General features: G+C 48.0%; 1 protein-coding gene and 1 long non-coding RNA gene across 9 annotated transcripts in view; one reads left to right on the top strand and one right to left on the bottom strand.

Annotated features, from left to right (window-relative positions):
* The window catches only part of inpp4b (inositol polyphosphate-4-phosphatase type II B), a 915,802-nt gene that overhangs the window by 720,936 nt on the left and 175,918 nt on the right, over positions 1 to 18,948 (top strand). For all 8 annotated transcript variants that reach the window (XM_078539235.1, XM_078539226.1, XM_078539244.1 and 5 more), the window contains one exon: positions 3,080 to 3,188. In XM_078539235.1, coding sequence (XP_078395361.1) covers positions 3,080 to 3,188 — 109 coding nt within the window. The remainder of the gene's footprint in view (positions 1 to 3,079; positions 3,189 to 18,948) is intronic.
* LOC144679041 (uncharacterized) overlaps positions 2,783 to 18,948 on the bottom strand; it is a 54,818-nt gene continuing 38,652 nt past the window's right edge. Inside the window, exon 3 of the long non-coding RNA XR_013576229.1 lies at positions 2,783 to 3,159. This is a non-coding gene — a long non-coding RNA (uncharacterized LOC144679041). The remainder of the gene's footprint in view (positions 3,160 to 18,948) is intronic.

Below are 18,948 nucleotides of genomic sequence, written 5' to 3'. Positions count from 1 at the left end.
ACTCCTCAAAAACTAAAGCAGCCCATGTCCGTATGCAGCAAGACCTGGATGATATTCAGGCTTGGGCTGACAAGTGCCATGTAACATTTGTGCTACACAAGTGGCAGGCAATGGCCATCTCCAACAAGAGAGAATCTAACCATCTCCCCTTGACATTCAATGGCATTACTATTGCTGAATCCCCCCACATTCTGGGAGTTACCATTGACCAGAAACTGAACTAGACTAGCCTTATAAATACTACAACAGCAGGTCAGAGGGTAGGAATTCTGTGGAGAGTAACTCACCTCCTGACTCCCCAAAACTTGTGCACCATCTACAAGGCACAAGTCAGGAATGTGATGGAATACTCTCCACGTGCCTGGATGAGTACAGCTCTGACTACGCCCAAGAAGCTAGACACTATCCAGGACAAAGTAGCCCGCTTAATTAGCACCCCATCCACCACCTTCAACATTTTCTCCCTCCACCACTGATGCACAGTGGCAGCAGTGTGTACCATCTACAAGATACACTGCAGCAACTCACCAAGGCTCCTTCAGCAGCACTTTCTAAACCCGTGACCCCTACCACATAGAAGGACAAGAGTAGCAGATGCATGGGAACACCACTATCTGCAAGTTCTTGTGCAAGCCACACACCATACTGACTTAAAACTACATCAGTATTCCTTCACTATCGTTGTGTCAAAATCCTGGAACTCTCTTCTAACAGCACTGTGGGTGTACATACACCACATGGACTGCAGCAGTTCAGGAAGGCAGCTCATTACCACCTTCTCAAGGGAAGTTAGGGATGGGCAATAAATGCTGGCCTAGATAGCGACACCTACACCCTGTGAAAGAATAAAAAGAAGCAGACAGAAAACATGGTGGTCTGATCATGTGAGTTTGAGACAGCCAGTGTCTTTGTATTTGAATGACCCATTCAATTTGAAATTACCCTTTTGATTTAGTTTCCTGAAAGGGCATTGATATAACATCAGTCTGGAATGTTCCTTTTGTTCCCTCTTGAGACAGGGGATAGGTTTGAATCCACAAAAGAAGTCAGGTGATCCTCAGGCCAACTTTTGCAGCCTTTTGTTTAAGTTTTTAAATATGTAAAGTATTGACTAATAGTTAATGTACTGGAACATGACAAAAATAAAAGTAAAGCAAGATAGGGGAGATTGCAATTTTTTAAAAAGAAGAAACAATAGGATGTTAAAGACTGCTTACCACAAGCCAAATCACAGTATTTAGGAATGAATTAGATGAACATTTGAAAAAGTGAAAAGTGAACCTGACTGGCCTCTAGGGTTTATTTCCACAGTAGACCTTAAACTAGTCAACTGAACTTTTGGAGAAGTCTTGTAATTTGTATTTATACATCTATATTATTTTTAAAATTAACCTGCTGATGTAATTGTTTTCCTCCTACCCCATCAGAACTGCTGCTTTCCAAATGGAGGAATTGATCAGATTGCAGATGTTTTTATGTGGCCTGACATTGTTTCCCACCCAGCAGTAGCTGCCACAAATCAGAGACAGAGTGGTGGGACACAAGACCATCTGGATAAAGGGAATCCATTTCCCGATCATTTGCTATGTTGTTTGCTTAAAATATCATTGCAACAAATATTATTTTATACCCATTAATGGACTAAACATCCCTAGGAATGTGTTTTTTAAGCTTACTCTATTCACACATGGTGGTGCTGAAATAACCACTCATATTATAGTATTGAAACTACTGAGATCCTAAGGGTAGCTTTATTACTGTATTAGTAACTCTATTGCTACAAAAAATAAACCAGTTTTAAATAGAAATAGAAGGCATTGTGGTATATTTTCCTGATTGATGTAGTTCTAGTGCAAACACTTAATGCATTTGTACTAAATCCCTCCGTCTTTTAACACTTTTAAATTGTACATGCTAACTCCTTCATCAGAGAAGCACACAAAATGATTTGTACAGAAGCAATGCTGGTTGGAAAATTTTCTCTTTTTAAGCAAATGAATTTTGCTTGTCCAGTCTTCCTTTTGTTGCCGCTCTTCTCTTTGCTGCTCATTCCCTTTGCCAATTTAATTTAACTCTTTTTTTTTTCCCCTAATCTGTCTTAATGATTTTGCCTTTTAAAAACTGACTTTTAAATACTTGTGTTAGCTGTTCTCTTCTTCCTCGTACTTCCAATTTTAGAGTTAAGACTAACTTACTAAAATTGGGATTAATTGGCTGAAAACTAGCTTCAAAAGCCGTTCTCAGACAATCAAAATCACTTGGTCAACCTCTCTTGGTTGACCACAAAACCTAATCACATTCAATTGAACAAAGTCGTTCACAGACAGTAAGCGGATTAACTTCATGTTCTTTATAAAACTCTTAAATGTTGTTGAATTGAGTAAATTTAATATTTTAATTTGAATGAGTGAATCAGCTCAGAAGACTGATGCGTCAGTATGTATTATTTAATAAGTTTTCTATTGGTCTAATGTGCCAACCATCTAAGAGCTAGGTCTTTTGTAAAGATAAAGGTAGATTTTACAAATTCAGCAGTCTCCTTGTGCGAGCCTTGAATGCTGGGAGTGCATATTGTAGGTTTGGCAGAGGTCAGTGAGCTCAGAAAATCCATTAGAGCTTGCTGACCAAGCACCTAAATTCCTGTTCAGTGCTTCTGGCACTAAAAACTCCAAACCACTGGTAACCACTTCTAAAGGAAGAAAATCTATCTGTTAGCGCAACCATTTGTTTTAAGATAAACATCATTTATGCAATCATTTACATGCATCACTAGAGCCATAAATTAGTAGACTGAAGCTTTATTCATGATAGTAAGTGAAAGGAACAGAATTTCAGTTTGAAATGCATGGTCACCCAGACCTACTCTGTCTTAAATTGGCCTTCACTAGTAGTGCAAAATAGGTGATAGTCAACAGAAAAGGAAAATGGGCTGTTGATTTGCAGTCACCCAAACTGCATCACCACCAAAGGCCACTTTTGCCCCATTCAATCTGAAAGTTCAACAATGTGCAAATGAAAGCATTGAAAGGAGAAACAATGTCAGAAATTGAAGTTATTTCTTGTGTTCACTCCTGATTAGATGGCATTTATGATGTTGTTACGATTGGAGCTCCTGCAGCGCACTTTCGGGGATTTCGAAATGGAGGTCTCCGCAGGCAGCTGTATAGATTTGAGGGAGAAAAGAGGAAGTAAGTAAAAGGTTAACTGCTTAATGCACAAGCATAACTATTTGGTTGTATTTAACATTGATCAGATTAATTTGATTTATTGTATTCATTATTAGCTTCCAGTTGGTCCAGATTTTGAGGTGGTAATGCCAGCGGAACTGTCAGCCTTTGCTGTCACCACTCCAGTGAAACTGACTACAACATCTGGGTCTTGGTTTTCAGTCCAGGGTCAGGAGTCCAACACCTGGATAGTTTCTGTGTCCCCTTCCCTCCCCATATCTGCATTGTTCATACAATGCAACCTTCAAATGTGAATGCCCTAACTGGGCCAGCAGTGAGCTCGGCACCCAATTAGAGGTGCCGAGCTCTGTCAGGAGACAAGCCATGATGGGACCTGTCGCTCCCTCACAGGAGAGAAGACGCAGCACATTGAAGGGCCAGTAGCCTCACTACGCTTAAAAGTGGCCAAACAGCCAACTAAAGCCACTAAGCCCGATCCAGAGCAAATCCTAGTGCCAAAAACTTGTCATCATTAAGCAAAAACTTAATTGTTCCCTGCGTTGAACCAACAGCGGTGATTCGCAATTTGAAAATTGCCTTCTGGCCCTCCCTGGTCTGTTAACAAGCTCCTCAAAGAGTTTAATGGGCAGCTAATTCCAGGCAAGCGGGGTACCTGACACCTGATTGCCCTTACTTTGAAAATTCTAGCACATCCTAGAAGCTGCTGGAGGTGTTGGGCACTGGCACGCCACCTGCAAGCTCTATTTTCAAAATGCACCTACTTTTGGTCTTGTTCCCAGCAACCCCCCCTCCGTCCCCAGCCAAATCTCATCCCTCCAGCTTTGGAGTCTGTACGTGCACAGAATAACACAGATCCAGAAGTTGCTGTCAGCAATTCTACGTTTCTCCAAAGGGTGCGCCATTGAGGCACCCCACCCACTGGCTGCAATCAATGGGAAATCAACTAAATTGACAAAAACTCCCACTTTTTATGCTATTAGTATCATTGTAACAACCCTTGTTGAATAAGGTGTAAACTGGGTTTTTAATGGTGTGACAACCTCAATCACTGCTAAACGCTCCCACTGGCGCTGAAAAACTAATTTTATATTTGTGGAATTTTAGTTACCTGTAATAGAAAAATTCCACATTTAAAATTTTTTTTTGTTTATCTTTGGCTTCTCTCTTATTCAATCATAATTTATTTTGCTATCTGAAAATTAAATTAAAAGCAGTATTAAGTGCTTTTAATTTCCTGGTTTGCCATGTGTGAATATTTAAATGTGATTGGCTGCTTACCTGCATGCTGACATGATTGCTGCTGCATTTTTAAAATTTTTATAAAGGATTTAAAACAGGGCACTTAGAAAATATCAATGGGATTAGACGCAGTCAGCATAGATTTATGAAAGGGAAATCATGTTTGACAAACCTACTGGAGTTCTTTGAGGATGTAACCAGCAGAATAGATAAGAGAGAAGCAGTGGATGTGATGTATTTGGATTTTCAGAAAGCTTTTGATAAAGTCCCACGTAAGGGGTTAGAGTGTAAAATTAAAGCACGTGGTATAGGGGGTAATATATTGGCATGGATTGAGAATTGGTTAGCAGAGAGTAGGAAGAAGTGGGTCTTTTTTGGATTGGCAGGTGGTGACTAGTGGGGCACCGCAGGGATCAGTGCTTGGGCCCCAGCTATTCACAATATATATCAATGATTTGGATCAGGGAACCAAATTTAATATTTCCAAGTTTGCTGATGACATAAAACTTGGTGGGAATGTGAGCGATGAGGAGGGTGTTAAGAAGCTTCAAGGCGATTTAGACAGGTTGAGTAAGTGGGCAAATACATGGCAGATGCAGTATAACGTGGATAAGTGTGAAGTTATCCGCTTTGGTAGGAAAAACAGAATGGCAGAGTATTATTTAAATGATAATGGATTGGGAAATGTTGATGTACAAAGGGACCTGGATGTCATTGCACACCAATCACTGAAAGCAAGCATGCAGGTGCAGCAAGCAGTTATGAAGGCAAATGGTTGGCCTTCATTGCAAGAGGTCTTGAGTACAGGAGCAGAAAAATCATTGTAGCTGTACAGGGCCTTGGTGAGACCACACCTGGAGTAGTGTGTGCAGTTTTGGTCTCCTTACCTAAGAAAGGGTATACTTTCCATAGAGGGAGTGCAGCGAAGGTTCACCAGACTGATTCCTGGGATGACAGGATTGTCGTATGAGGAGAGATTGGGCCGATTAGGCCTGTTTTCACTGGAGTTTAGAAGAATGAGAGGAGATCTCATTGAAACATATAAAATGCTGACGGGGATGAACAGACTGGATGCAGGAATGATATTTCCTCTGGCTGGGGGATCTAGAATAAGGGGTCACAGTCTCAGAATACGGGGTAGGCTATTTAGGACTGAGATGAGGAGAAACTTCTTAATCATAGGGTGGTGAGCCTTTGGAATTCTCTACCACAGAGAGCTGTGGAGGCCATGTCACTGAATATATTTAAGAAGGAAATAGATAGATTTCTGGACTCTAAAGGCATCAAGAGTTATGGAGAGAGAGCAGGAGTACAGCGTTGAGATAGAGGATCAGCCATGATCATATCGAATGGCGGAGCAGGCTCGAAGGGCCGAATTATCTACTCCTATTTTCTATGTTTCTATTCATGGGATGTGGGCATCGCTGGCTGGGCTCCATCCCTAATTGCCCTTGAGAAGGTAACCGTGAGCTGCCTCCTTGAACCATTGCAGTCCATGTGATGTAGGTACATCCACAGTGCTGTCTGGTGCTGGGTGGTCCATCCGGTTTCATTCTTTTTAGACTTATTAGCAATTTGATACAACTGAGTGGTTTGCTAGACCATTTCAGAGGGCGTTTAAGAGTCAACCACATTGCTGTGGGTCTGGATTCACATGTAGGCAGATTTCCTTCCCTGAAGGATGGGTTTTTATGACCATCAACAATGGGTTCGTGGTCATCATTTGACTTTTAATTCCTGATTTTTTTTTAATATTGAATTCAAATTCCACCATCTGCTGTAGTGGGACTTGAATCCAGGTCCCCAGATCATTATCCTGGGTCTCTGGATTACTAGTCCAGCAACAATACCACTATACCACTGCCTCCCCCTCTACCACGATACGTGCCTTGACTTGGAGCCAGGTTTAAACTGCTGTTGGGAAAGGGGAAAACCGCACCACAGAAATCAATAGAACTTTGTGTGCAGCTTTCCTGCAGCTCAGTGATGAGCACTGTTGCTTTGCTGCTGGCAGCAAAATCAGGATCATTGTATATTTTAGCTTCTACCTATGTATATTATCTTGGTAATGTTTCTCAATAGTTCAAATTGCTGAGTGCATGATTTTAATTTATGTAGATTGTGAAATAGAGCACAGTGTGGAAAGCTTGCTCTCACAACAGTTTTGAAAATTTGTGTCGCCCAGGCTGCCTTCCTGTAAGCAGGTACATGGTGTTGGTTGACTTTGGAGGGGGACGTGGTTATTTTTATGATATTTCTTCCTCCAGTCCTGACAACTTTGTCATTGGGTGGGTGGGAAAGAGGACCGTATCCCATTTCTGGACACTCCCAGTAGCTTAGGACTAAGGATAGCACTGAGGACCACCATGACATGCTGCACTAAATACTTATGGTGTAAATCTGCTACCTCCATGAAACATGCTTATTTTTAGTTTGTGTTCTGTATTTATATAGGTGAAATTTGTATAAGGCTTTTTATTCTGGCTTTTGAAAGCTTTTTTTGTCTGGCATCATGGTGAACAAGGATAGAGGACAAGCTTCTGCACTGAAATGTGTAATCCGTGGTTTCGTAGTTATTAAGTTTTATCCGTGACATCGAGCAGTAATGAGAAAAAGACCGAGATAACTGGATGGGCTAGACAGTTGGACTGATGTAGAAAGATTATACTGATAAGTTTAGATGAAAAGGGTGGATGGAGGCTGGTGTGGAGCATAAACACTGGCATCGACCATATGGGCTGAGTGGCCTGTTTCTGTGCTGTACCTGCTCTGCAGCTCCGTGACGTGAATTACCATGTAAGTATGATTTGAACAGCAGTGATATTGCGTTTTATTTCATCGCCTGTTACAGGGTTAGCAAAGCCCTGTATATGTTGCACAGTGAAACCTTACAATGCTGTACCAGGTAAAAAATGACGCTGTGAAATGCAATGAAATAAAATCCAGTATTAATGTTGCTCAAGTCACCATAAGCACATAAAAACTAGAATCAGGAATAGTCAATGTGGCCCCCTTGAGCTTGCTCCAACATTCAGTATGATCGTGCTTGATCTTTGATATCAGCCCCACTATTTTCTTCTTATTCATTCATGGGATATGGGCTTTGTTGGCTGGGCCAGCATTTTTATTGTCTATACCTAATTGCCCTTGAGAAGGTGGTGGTGAGCTGCCTTCTTGAACCGCTGCAGTCCATGTGATGTGGGTACAGTCACGGTGCTGCTAGGAAGGGAGTTCCAGGATTTTACCCAGCGACAGTGAAGAAATGGCGATATATTTCCAAGTCAGGATAGTGAGTGACTTGGAGGGGAACTTCCAAGTGGTAGTGTTCCCATCTATCTGCTGCCCTTGTTCTTCTAAATGATATTGATCATGGGTTTGGAAGGTGCTGTCTAAGGAGCCTTTGTGAATTCCATCACACTCCTGACTTATGCCTTGTAGATGGTGGACAGGCTTTGGGGAGTCAGGAGGTGAGTTATTTGTCGCAGGATTCCTAGCCCCTGACATGCTCGTGTAGCCACAGTATTTATATGGCTAGTCCAGTTCAGTTTATGGTCAATGGTAACCCCCAAGATGCTGATAGTGGGGGATACAGTGATGGTAATGCCATTGAACGTCAAGGGGTGATGGTTAGATTCTCTCTTGTTTGAGATGGTCATTGCTTGGCACTTGTGTGGCGTGAATGTTACTTGCCACTTGTCAGCCCAAGCATGGATATTGTTCAAGTTTTGCTGCATTCGGACATGAGTCAGTATCTGAGGAGTCGCAAATGGTGCTAAACATTGTGGAATCATCAGCGCACATCCCCACTTCTGACCACATGGTGGAAGGAAGGTCATTGATGAAGCAGCTGAAGATGGTTGGACTGAGGACATTACCCTGAGGAATTCCTGCAATGATATCCTGGAGCTGAGATGATTGACCTCCAACAACCACAACCATCTTCCTTTGTGCTAGGTATGATTCTAACCAGCGGAGAGTTTTCCCCTGATTCCCATTGACTACATTTTTGCTAGGGCTCCTTGATGCCACACTCGGTGAAATGCTGCCTTGCTGTCAAGGACAGTCACTGTCACCTCACCTCGGAAGTTCAGCTCTTTTGTCCATGTTTGAACCAAGGCTGTAATGAGGTCAGGAGCTGAGTGCCCTGGCGGAACCCAAACTGGACGTCAGTGAGCAGGTCAGTGCTAAGCAAGTGCCGCTTGATAGCACTATTGATGACCCTTCTATTACTTTACTGATGATTGAGAATAGACTGATGGGGCGGTAATTGGCCGATATTATGACATAGCTGATGGTAAAGGCTGAGTTGTTCAAATCCTGGAGGGAAACTTGAAACAACAGTCATAACTCATTTTTGCAATTTGTATTTGTTTCGAGATGCAAGCTTTGAATTCAGTAGTAATAAGATCACCAAGTCTCAAGAGGTTTTTTTATAAAACTAAATTAAACATTTATTAATATATTAAAGATTGTAAACACAAACATATGCCTACAAAATTACTGCTATAATAACTACAAAAATCCCCTAATTAATCTGACTCTTAATTACACCCTCGTTAAGTCAACAGTAAATCTCATAGATTTAAACAGACACCAGGCAAAGCACACCCTGAACAGCTGTGTTCAAAATGAGTTTCTTTCAGCCCTGGGTCCTTGAAGACAGCAGCCTGAGGCTTACAGGCTGGAGGCTTCTCACTCTTGTTGGAACTTAAAATGCCTCTACCTTATACACAATCTCCTTTCTCCTTTATATATATCTTTCCCGTTGGATGTAAATTTTACATTGTATCACTAGGTTTTAACTTTACCTCTTCTAACAATAACATGCTGTCATCCCACCAATTTTATTAGTAAGCTGAAAAAAAATAAACACATTGCTTGGCATCTTCTAGCTAGGTGTAAGATTTAAGCTGCAGTCTTGAATGGTTTCTTTTAACAAGTGCAAATTTACACTTTACCTTTCTACCCTTCTTACGTTTACCTAATTAACATCTCAAAACTACTATACATCAAAGCACCCAGACTAGCTGGTTTTAATCCAATTAAGACACGCACATAAACACAGACCCCACTAGAACACTATTTTAAAAAATAATTTCCAATAACATTATAGGCATTAATATCTCGTCATGACAGCCAAGTTGGATTTGTTCTGCATTTTGTGTACAGGACATACCTGGGCAACTTCACACATAGCTGGGTAGATGCCAGCTTTGTAGCTGTACAGGAACAGCTTGGCTAGGGGCGCAGCAAGTTCTGGAGCACAAGTTCTCAGTACTATTGCCGGAATATTGTCAGGGCTCATAGCCTTTGCAATATCCAGTGCTTTCAGCAATTTCTTAATAACACATGGAGTGAATTGAATTGGCTGAAGACTGGCACCTGTGATACTGGGACCTATGGAGGAGGCTAAGATGGATGATCATCTCAGCATTTCAGGCTGAAGACTGTTGTGAATTCTTCAGTTCTATCTTTTGCACTGATGTGCTGGGCTCCCCCATCATTGGCAACATCATGCTTTCATGTTTATCATTAGACTTTTAATTCCAGATTTTTATTGAATTCAAATTCCATCATTTGCCGTGGCAGAATTCAAACTCGGGTCCCCAGAGCATTACCCTGGGTCTCTGGATTACTAGTCCAATGACAGTACCACTATGCCATTGCCTCCCTCAATCCAGCCCAGTACCCATTTCTGTTGACTCCTTTGGAGTCCAAAAGACTGTGTGTGTCAGCCTTGAATATGTTCAATGACTGAGCACCTACTGACCCCTTGGGTTGAGAGTTCTAAAGATTCACAACCCTTTGAGTGAAAGCATTCCGCCTCATCTCTGTCTTAAATGATTGGCCCCTTATACTGAGACCATGCCCCCTAGGCCAAGACTTTCCAGCCACGTATTTTCGGAACATCTCAGCATCTACTCAGTCAAGTTCGCTCAGCATCTGGTGGGATGGATTTTATGCTCCTCTGCCGGAAGGTGGTGGGGGGAACATGTAAAGCCCAGCAGGTGGCCTTCCCACTGCCTAGCTAATGGCCCCCAACCTGTATGAAATTTTACGGTGGGAGGCTTCAGTCTACCTGCCTGCCCTTGGGCCTATTAAGGCCTTTATTTGGCCCATTTATAGCCAATTAAGGGCCTAATCTCGTCCTCGCCGATATTTTACCCATGCTGGGGGGGGTCCATACCCTGCTTTAGCTGTGTGGGCTGGTGTTGGGCAATGTGGGGAAGATGTCCTTTGTGAGCCCATCGGAGGCACCCCCCACTCCCGCCAAAGGTCATACTCCCATTTAACCCTTCTCCTGGCCTCCTGAACCTAGCCCTTCATCCTCTCACTTCCCTTGCTGAGACCTCCTATCCCAGACTTACTGGGCTCCGTGGAGTGGAGGAACTGTCTGTAATCCCAGCTGTTGCCAGTGTTCCCACTGGCGCTGTTGGGACTAGCGAGTTATTGGTCATCCAATTGGCTGGCGGCTCTCTAAGGCAGGACTTCCTCCCAGGAAAGGGGCAGAAGTCCCACCTTAAAGCAATTAACACTGCTCCCAGTGTTAAATTGCTGTGGGTGGCCATCTGGATCATGGGCAGTCTCCTCCCAGACTTCTTAACCGGGGACAAGATCTGCGGCACACTGTAAAATCCAGCCTGTAATTTTCAGTGAGATATCCTCTCATCCTTCTAATCTCCAATGTTATAAGCCCAATTTGCTAAGTTTTTCATCATAGGACAGCACATTCATCCCAAGAATCAATCTAGTGAGCTTTTGCTGCACCATCTCCAAAGCAAGAGTCCCTTACTCTTATACTTAACCCCCTTGCAATAAAAGCCAGCATGCCATTTGCCTTCCCAATTGCTTGCTGTACCTGCATGCAAACTTTGTGTTTCTTGTACAAGGATACACAAATCTCTCTGAACAACATTTAAAAGTTTCTCACTACCTAAAAGATATTCTGATCTTCTATTCTCCCTACCAAAGTGAACAACCTCACATTTCCCCATATTATAGTCATCTTATTGTGCACACACTTAACCTGTCGATATCCCCTTGTAACTGTGTCCTCCTAACAGCTTACTGTTCCACCTAGCTTTGCATCATCTCAGTAGCTTCAACAAAGTCATTATTCTGGATTGTAAAGAGCTGGCACCCCAGTACTGGTCCTTGCAGCACTCCACTAGTTGCAGCCTGTCAACTTGAAAAAGTCCCATTTATCCCTGCTCTCTGACTTCTGTCTGTGAATCAATCTTGAATCCATGCTAATGTATTACCCCCAAAGCCATGTGTTAGGTGGCACCTTGTTGAATGCCTTTTGGAAGTCTATATATACTACTTTCACTAGTTCCCTTTTATTTACCCTGTTAGTAATATTCTCAAACAACTCTTAAAAAACATTTGTGAGACACAACTTCCCTTTTATTAAAAAAATGTTGACTGACTAATCATATTTTGATTTTCTATCTGCTGTATCCCAGCTCCCTCTCCCACTGCTCTATCCTGGCTCCCGCCGCTCTGTCCCGGCTCACGCTCCCGCCGCTCTGTCCCGGCTCACGCTCCCGCCGCTCTGTCCCGGCTCACGCTCCCGCCGCTCTGTCCCGGCTCACGCTCCCGCCGCTCTGTCCCGGCTCACGCTCCCGCCGCTCTGTCCCGGCTCACGCTCCCGCCGCTCTGTCCCGGCTCACGCTCCCGCCGCTCTGTCCCGGCTCACGCTCCCGCCGCTCTGTCCCGGCTCACGCTCCCGCCGCTCTGTCCCGGCTCACGCTCCCGCCGCTCTGTCCCGGCTCACGCTCCCGCCGCTCTGTCCCGGCTCACGCTCCCGCCGCTCTGTCCCGGCTCACGCTCCCGCCGCTCTGTCCCGGCTCACGCTCCCGCCGCTCTGTCCCGGCTCACGCTCCCGCCGCTCTGTCCCGGCTCACGCTCCCGCCGCTCTGTCCCGGCTCACGCTCCCGCCGCTCTGTCCCGGCTCACGCTCCCGCCGCTCTGTCCCGGCTCACGCTCCCGCCGCTCTGTCCCGGCTCACGCTCCCGCCGCTCTGTCCCGGCTCACGCTCCCGCCGCTCTGTCCCGGCTCACGCTCCCGCCGCTCTGTCCCGGCTCACGCTCCCGCCGCTCTGTCCCGGCTCACGCTCCCGCCGCTCTGTCCCGGCTCACGCTCCCGCCGCTCTGTCCCGGCTCACGCTCCCGCCGCTCTGTCCCGGCTCACGCTCCCGCCGCTCTGTCCCGGCTCACGCTCCCGCCGCTCTGTCCCGGCTCACGCTCCCGCCGCTCTGTCCCGGCTCACGCTCCCGCCGCTCTGTCCCGGCTCACGCTCCCGCCGCTCTGTCCCGGCTCACGCTCCCGCCGCTCTGTCCCGGCTCACGCTCCCGCCGCTCTGTCCCGGCTCACGCTCCCGCCGCTCTGTCCCGGCTCACGCTCCCGCCGCTCTGTCCCGGCTCACGCTCCCGCCGCTCTGTCCCGGCTCACGCTCCCGCCGCTCTGTCCCGGCTCACGCTCCCGCCGCTCTGTCCCGGCTCACGCTCCCGCCGCTCTGTCCCGGCTCACGCTCCCGCCGCTCTGTCCCGGCTCACGCTCCCGCCGCTCTGTCCCGGCTCACGCTCCCGCCGCTCTGTCCCGGCTCACGCTCCCGCCGCTCTGTCCCGGCTCACGCTCCCGCCGCTCTGTCCCGGCTCACGCTCCCGCCGCTCTGTCCCGGCTCACGCTCCCGCCGCTCTGTCCCGGCTCACGCTCCCGCCGCTCTGTCCCGGCTCACGCTCCCGCCGCTCTGTCCCGGCTCACGCTCCCGCCGCTCTGTCCCGGCTCACGCTCCCGCCGCTCTGTCCCGGCTCACGCTCCCGCCGCTCTGTCCCGGCTCACGCTCCCGCCGCTCTGTCCCGGCTCACGCTCCCGCCGCTCTGTCCCGGCTCACGCTCCCGCCGCTCTGTCCCGGCTCACGCTCCCGCCGCTCTGTCCCGGCTCACGCTCCCGCCGCTCTGTCCCGGCTCACGCTCCCGCCGCTCTGTCCCGGCTCACGCTCCCGCCGCTCTGTCCCGGCTCACGCTCCCGCCGCTCTGTCCCGGCTCACGCTCCCGCCGCTCTGTCCCGGCTCACGCTCCCGCCGCTCTGTCCCGGCTCACGCTCCCGCCGCTCTGTCCCGGCTCACGCTCCCGCCGCTCTGTCCCGGCTCACGCTCCCGCCGCTCTGTCCCGGCTCACGCTCCCGCCGCTCTGTCCCGGCTCACGCTCCCGCCGCTCTGTCCCGGCTCACGCTCCCGCCGCTCTGTCCCGGCTCACGCTCCCGCCGCTCTGTCCCGGCTCACGCTCCCGCCGCTCTGTCCCGGCTCACGCTCCCGCCGCTCTGTCCCGGCTCACGCTCCCGCCGCTCTGTCCCGGCTCACGCTCCCGCCGCTCTGTCCCGGCTCACGCTCCCGCCGCTCTGTCCCGGCTCACGCTCCCGCCGCTCTGTCCCGGCTCACGCTCCCGCCGCTCTGTCCCGGCTCACGCTCCCGCCGCTCTGTCCCGGCTCACGCTCCCGCCGCTCTGTCCCGGCTCACGCTCCCGCCGCTCTGTCCCGGCTCACGCTCCCGCCGCTCTGTCCCGGCTCACGCTCCCGCCGCTCTGTCCCGGCTCACGCTCCCGCCGCTCTGTCCCGGCTCACGCTCCCGCCGCTCTGTCCCGGCTCACGCTCCCGCCGCTCTGTCCCGGCTCACGCTCCCGCCGCTCTGTCCCGGCTCACGCTCCCGCCGCTCTGTCCCGGCTCACGCTCCCGCCGCTCTGTCCCGGCTCACGCTCCCGCCGCTCTGTCCCGGCTCACGCTCCCGCCGCTCTGTCCCGGCTCACGCTCCCGCCGCTCTGTCCCGGCTCACGCTCCCGCCGCTCTGTCCCGGCTCACGCTCCCGCCGCTCTGTCCCGGCTCACGCTCCCGCCGCTCTGTCCCGGCTCACGCTCCCGCCGCTCTGTCCCGGCTCACGCTCCCGCCGCTCTGTCCCGGCTCACGCTCCCGCCGCTCTGTCCCGGCTCACGCTCCCGCCGCTCTGTCCCGGCTCACGCTCCCGCCGCTCTGTCCCGGCTCACGCTCCCGCCGCTCTGTCCCGGCTCACGCTCCCGCCGCTCTGTCCCGGCTCACGCTCCCGCCGCTCTGTCCCGGCTCACGCTCCCGCCGCTCTGTCCCGGCTCACGCTCCCGCCGCTCTGTCCCGGCTCACGCTCCCGCCGCTCTGTCCCGGCTCACGCTCCCGCCGCTCTGTCCCGGCTCACGCTCCCGCCGCTCTGTCCCGGCTCACGCTCCCGCCGCTCTGTCCCGGCTCACGCTCCCGCCGCTCTGTCCCGGCTCACGCTCCCGCCGCTCTGTCCCGGCTCACGCTCCCGCCGCTCTGTCCCGGCTCACGCTCCCGCCGCTCTGTCCCGGCTCACGCTCCCGCCGCTCTGTCCCGGCTCACGCTCCCGCCGCTCTCACTTTAATATAGTAATGAATTTCCATCCAGGTAGTCCTGATGTGAAGCTAGTAAGAGCCATTTAGTCTCTGCAGAGATACTTTTCTCCGACTTGCATCTGTTTTATTCCGTCTTTGTAATATTATTCAATTCAATAGCTGCATTTAAAACATGCTCCACAGAACACACTTCCCTGCCTCCACTCCAACAATGGAGGCAAAGCCTTCAGTCACCATTCTCTCAGAACTCTAGAGTTCTTTATCCTAAACCTCTTTGCCTTGTAAGCTCACTTCCCACCTTCAGAAGCATCCTGGAAACGTACCTGTTTGACCCTGTCTTCAGTCAACAACCCCCCTCCCCCGCCACCCCTAAATGTTTCCCCCACTCTGTCAAAATCTGCTCCCCCCCACTCCTGTAAAATGCCTTAGGAAGTTTTATGTGAGGAGCATTCTATAGCCGTAAGTTTTATGTGAGGAGCATTCTATAGCCGTAAGTTTTATGTGAGGAGCATTCTATAGCCGTAAGTTTTTGAGATTTCCACAGACCCCATGCATCTGACTACCTCAGCTCAGAAGGTAATCTGTTGTGTGCAGCATTTTGAGAAACAACTGATGCAAAATGCACAATATAAGTCCTAATACACTGGGGGGAACTTAATTAGGTGTGATGCGAAATCTTGATTTTCCATTGGCAAGTTGAGGTGCAGAGGTCAAGTCAGCAGCTTGTTTGCGGTGTGTCTAGCATTACGGTGGCCTGTGGCGGGTTCCCTCTTGTAATACATTTGCATTCCATGAATACTCATTAGCGTAACACTTACTTAAAAATTATGTCCTACCTTCGAGATAAAGTCAGTGGTGCACGAAAATCTCAGCATGTGTTTCACATTTGTTTAAAAGGGGGAGCACCCGTTGGCTTTGTGCAATTGGGCGTAAGGTCAGCAGTTTTCCTTGTTTAAATCTACTGCACAAGAGAGGGGAGCAGGAGAACGGCAGCTTGCATGGAGGCTCGGGACCAGCAAGGGTGAGTCAGTGGTGAGGGAGGGAGGGAGGGAGTGGGGTTGGGACATGGAGGAGTGAAGTGGGAAGGGCCTGGCATCCTGGGTGGAAAGGTAGGGTGGAGGGTTGTGGGAACAGTCAGTCAGGGTCGAAAATGAAGGGCCTAAAGGCCATTGTCAGTACTGTCGGAAAATGTGTCCATCTTAGGGTGTTGGCTGCCAGAGTCGTCACGGGGCCCTGAGTTCACCTCCAACATTTCAATTATCCTCGCTGAGAGTGATCTCAGACAATGTTCTTTACAATGTATAGAAGGGAGGGCCAGCTGTGAGCCTGCAAGCTCAGCCATGTCCCACAAAGTGGTGAGTACAACACCGGACACTAACATGAACATTCAATTGAGTGAACAAATCAACACAACATATTTTTCTTCCACAATAAAGGCAATGTCCCTAACTCCCCTGTTACCGTCAATGCCTGCCAGTACATTTAGCTCTGTGTGACTAAGCTAATGCCGGCAAAGAACAATGATGCACACGTGAATAAAGTGAAACCAATGTAATGTGAAATATTTACAAGTGAAATTTAAATTTGAAAAACACCTATGCCACCCCTGTGCTCTCAATGGCAAGGGAGTTGTGCAGGAAAGACATGGCCATGATGAAGGGCCTCACTGTTTGTCCAGGAAGCTCTTTAATAGCCCGCCAGTACCTGCTGCAATGTCAGCTGATGATAGGTTTCACCAATGTGGTAAAGTGGAGTGCTAGGTACCTTTAAGAGAATGTAGTTAATTGACCATGTGACTGTATTGACCAATCGCTACACAGCGGTGGGCTACTTGGGTAATTGGGGAGTCTAGAGCTGGAGGTGATTGAAGCAGCACACATGGTGTTAGTGTGCTGTTCTTAGTACCAATAAACCACCAGTGTTTGTTCAGTTAATCAGTCTCTCTGCCTATATTGTTTCAAACACCAACTAATGTGTTAATATCAAGGGTGCAGCTAATGTTCGCTGGACAAAGTGAACCTGATAACCAAAAACATAAAAACCAATGAAAAAGATGCCCTGCCACAGAATCACATAGGTTTCCTGTTCTCGCCGCCAGCACTTTAAATTTTAATTGTAATCACATGGGAAATGGAAAAAAGCAAGAGAGCAAAAGTATTGCATACTTCCAGTTCTGCTTTCAGGAACAACACCACTGACAAAACTGCCCCCCCTCAGTGTGTTATATTTGGGCAGTGATTCTGCACTCCAGCTTGTCTTGCACAGCCTATTGATTCAGTCATTTGGAACTTGACCCTGGTTATGTAGTCTGTGGAAATCTCAAAAATTTACACTTAGTATTGAAATGCAATACTTCTTTAAACATTTGTTTATGATTCCTAATCTGTAGTCGTTTGAAAATCAATTGGGAAAATTGCTTTGTGGAATCATCTTAAAACAGTTTGTCATCCCTCCAGGCAATTCACTTGGGCTTTTACTAGATTCGTTATCTGTTGTGGTTACAGACAGATAGACACACACCCATATAGATGTGAAGCTTTTACAGGCCTTGCTGACATGTCTTAATTTGCTTTTGTGTGACATGCCAAGACATGAAATTTGAGCTAAAGATAGTTATTATGAAAGACTTGCTATTCAATACAGTATGTGCCTGATTAAGGAGCAATGAAAGCACAAAATAAACCACTTGATTGATCTTTTAGACTAATTCGAAGCTGCAGCACCCAAACAAATCATAGTATATTTTCAAAAATTAATTTACCCCATAATTAATTTATATTGCTGGCTGTTTTAAAGTAAGAATAGTAGTGTAGAACAACTCCACATTGATAGAAAATGCTGGAAAAACTCAGCAGGTTTAACAGCATCTGTAGAGAGAGAAACAGAGTTAACGTTTTGAGTCCATATGACTCTTTGAAGTGGAGTCATACAGCCTCGAAATGTTAACTCTGTTTCTCTCTCCACAGATGCTGTTAGACCTGCTGCGTTTATCCAGCATTTTCTGTTTATGTTTCAGATTTCCAGGGCAGAATTTTGCTGTTGGCGAGCAGGAGGCGGGGCCCGCTTGCCGACACATAAAATGACGCGGGATGACATCGGGCGGAACCCCCAACGTCATCCCGCCCCATTTAAATTTTCAGGAAGGCGGGGGCACAGCAAAATCAGCTGTGCGCCCGCCGCCCTGTCAATGGCTAATTGAGGCCATTGACAGGATCATTTAAACAATTAGAAGACCTGCCCGTCCAACCTTAAGGTTGGCGGGCAGGCCAGGAGCCCCGGCGGCAAATAGATAAACATGAAACCTCATCCACAGGCGGGATGAGGTTTCATGCAGGGGTCTAAAAAGTTAAATAAAGTTTTACTGTAATTTATGAACATGTCCCATCACATGAGGGGGACATGTTAGGGAATTTTTTTTTCTTTTTTAAAATCTTTTTAAAAGTGGAAGTGATCTCCCTGAGGCAGCACTTAGCCTCAGGGAGATGTACACATGCGCGAAAGAGCGCACTCTCGCTTTTGGGGAATCCCCCCCCCACCCGCCCGCACAGGAAGTGCATAGCTGGGTGGGCCTTAATTGGCCTGCCCACATAAAATGGTGGCGGGGCCCACTTCTCTGGTGGGGATTGTCTCCCCACCTGCCGGAGATTGGGTCGGGCCCAGCAGGCAGAAAATCCTGCCCATTGTCTCAGCAGTTTTTAGCTCCACATTGATGATGTTTGCTGAATATGACCTGCATATAGTGCCAAAAGTAGAGTTGAAATAAAGTTTGATTGAGCGCTTCAGATATATCAAACAAATGCAACTGCATCAAATTAAGTATACTTCTGTGACTGGCTTAAAAGTTCAGCAATTGTGCTTCTGTCCCACCATTTTAACAGTTCAAGGCTCCAAAACAAATTGTGGTTACTTGCATATCCTTTGCTCCTGCCTCTGATCCAGCTGCAGCAATTACCCTGGGACCTGTCAGAGGTTTGGTTCCTCATGAGTCATACTGAAAAGCCCCAAAAAAATGCTTTCTTCAAAAAAACATATTCATCTTTCCACTCAACCCCTCAGCCTGCTCTTCCCTTTCCATTTAATTTCATTAAGTAAAAGAAAATTCACCTGATTCATTTTGAAGCATCT

This window comes from Cetorhinus maximus, chromosome 1 (genome assembly GCF_964194155.1).
Source record: "Cetorhinus maximus chromosome 1, sCetMax3.hap1.1, whole genome shotgun sequence".
Taxonomy (NCBI): Eukaryota; Metazoa; Chordata; class Chondrichthyes; order Lamniformes; family Cetorhinidae; genus Cetorhinus; species Cetorhinus maximus.
The sequence above is the reverse complement of the archived record's forward strand: the minus strand, read 5'-3'. Positions and strand labels throughout refer to the sequence as shown.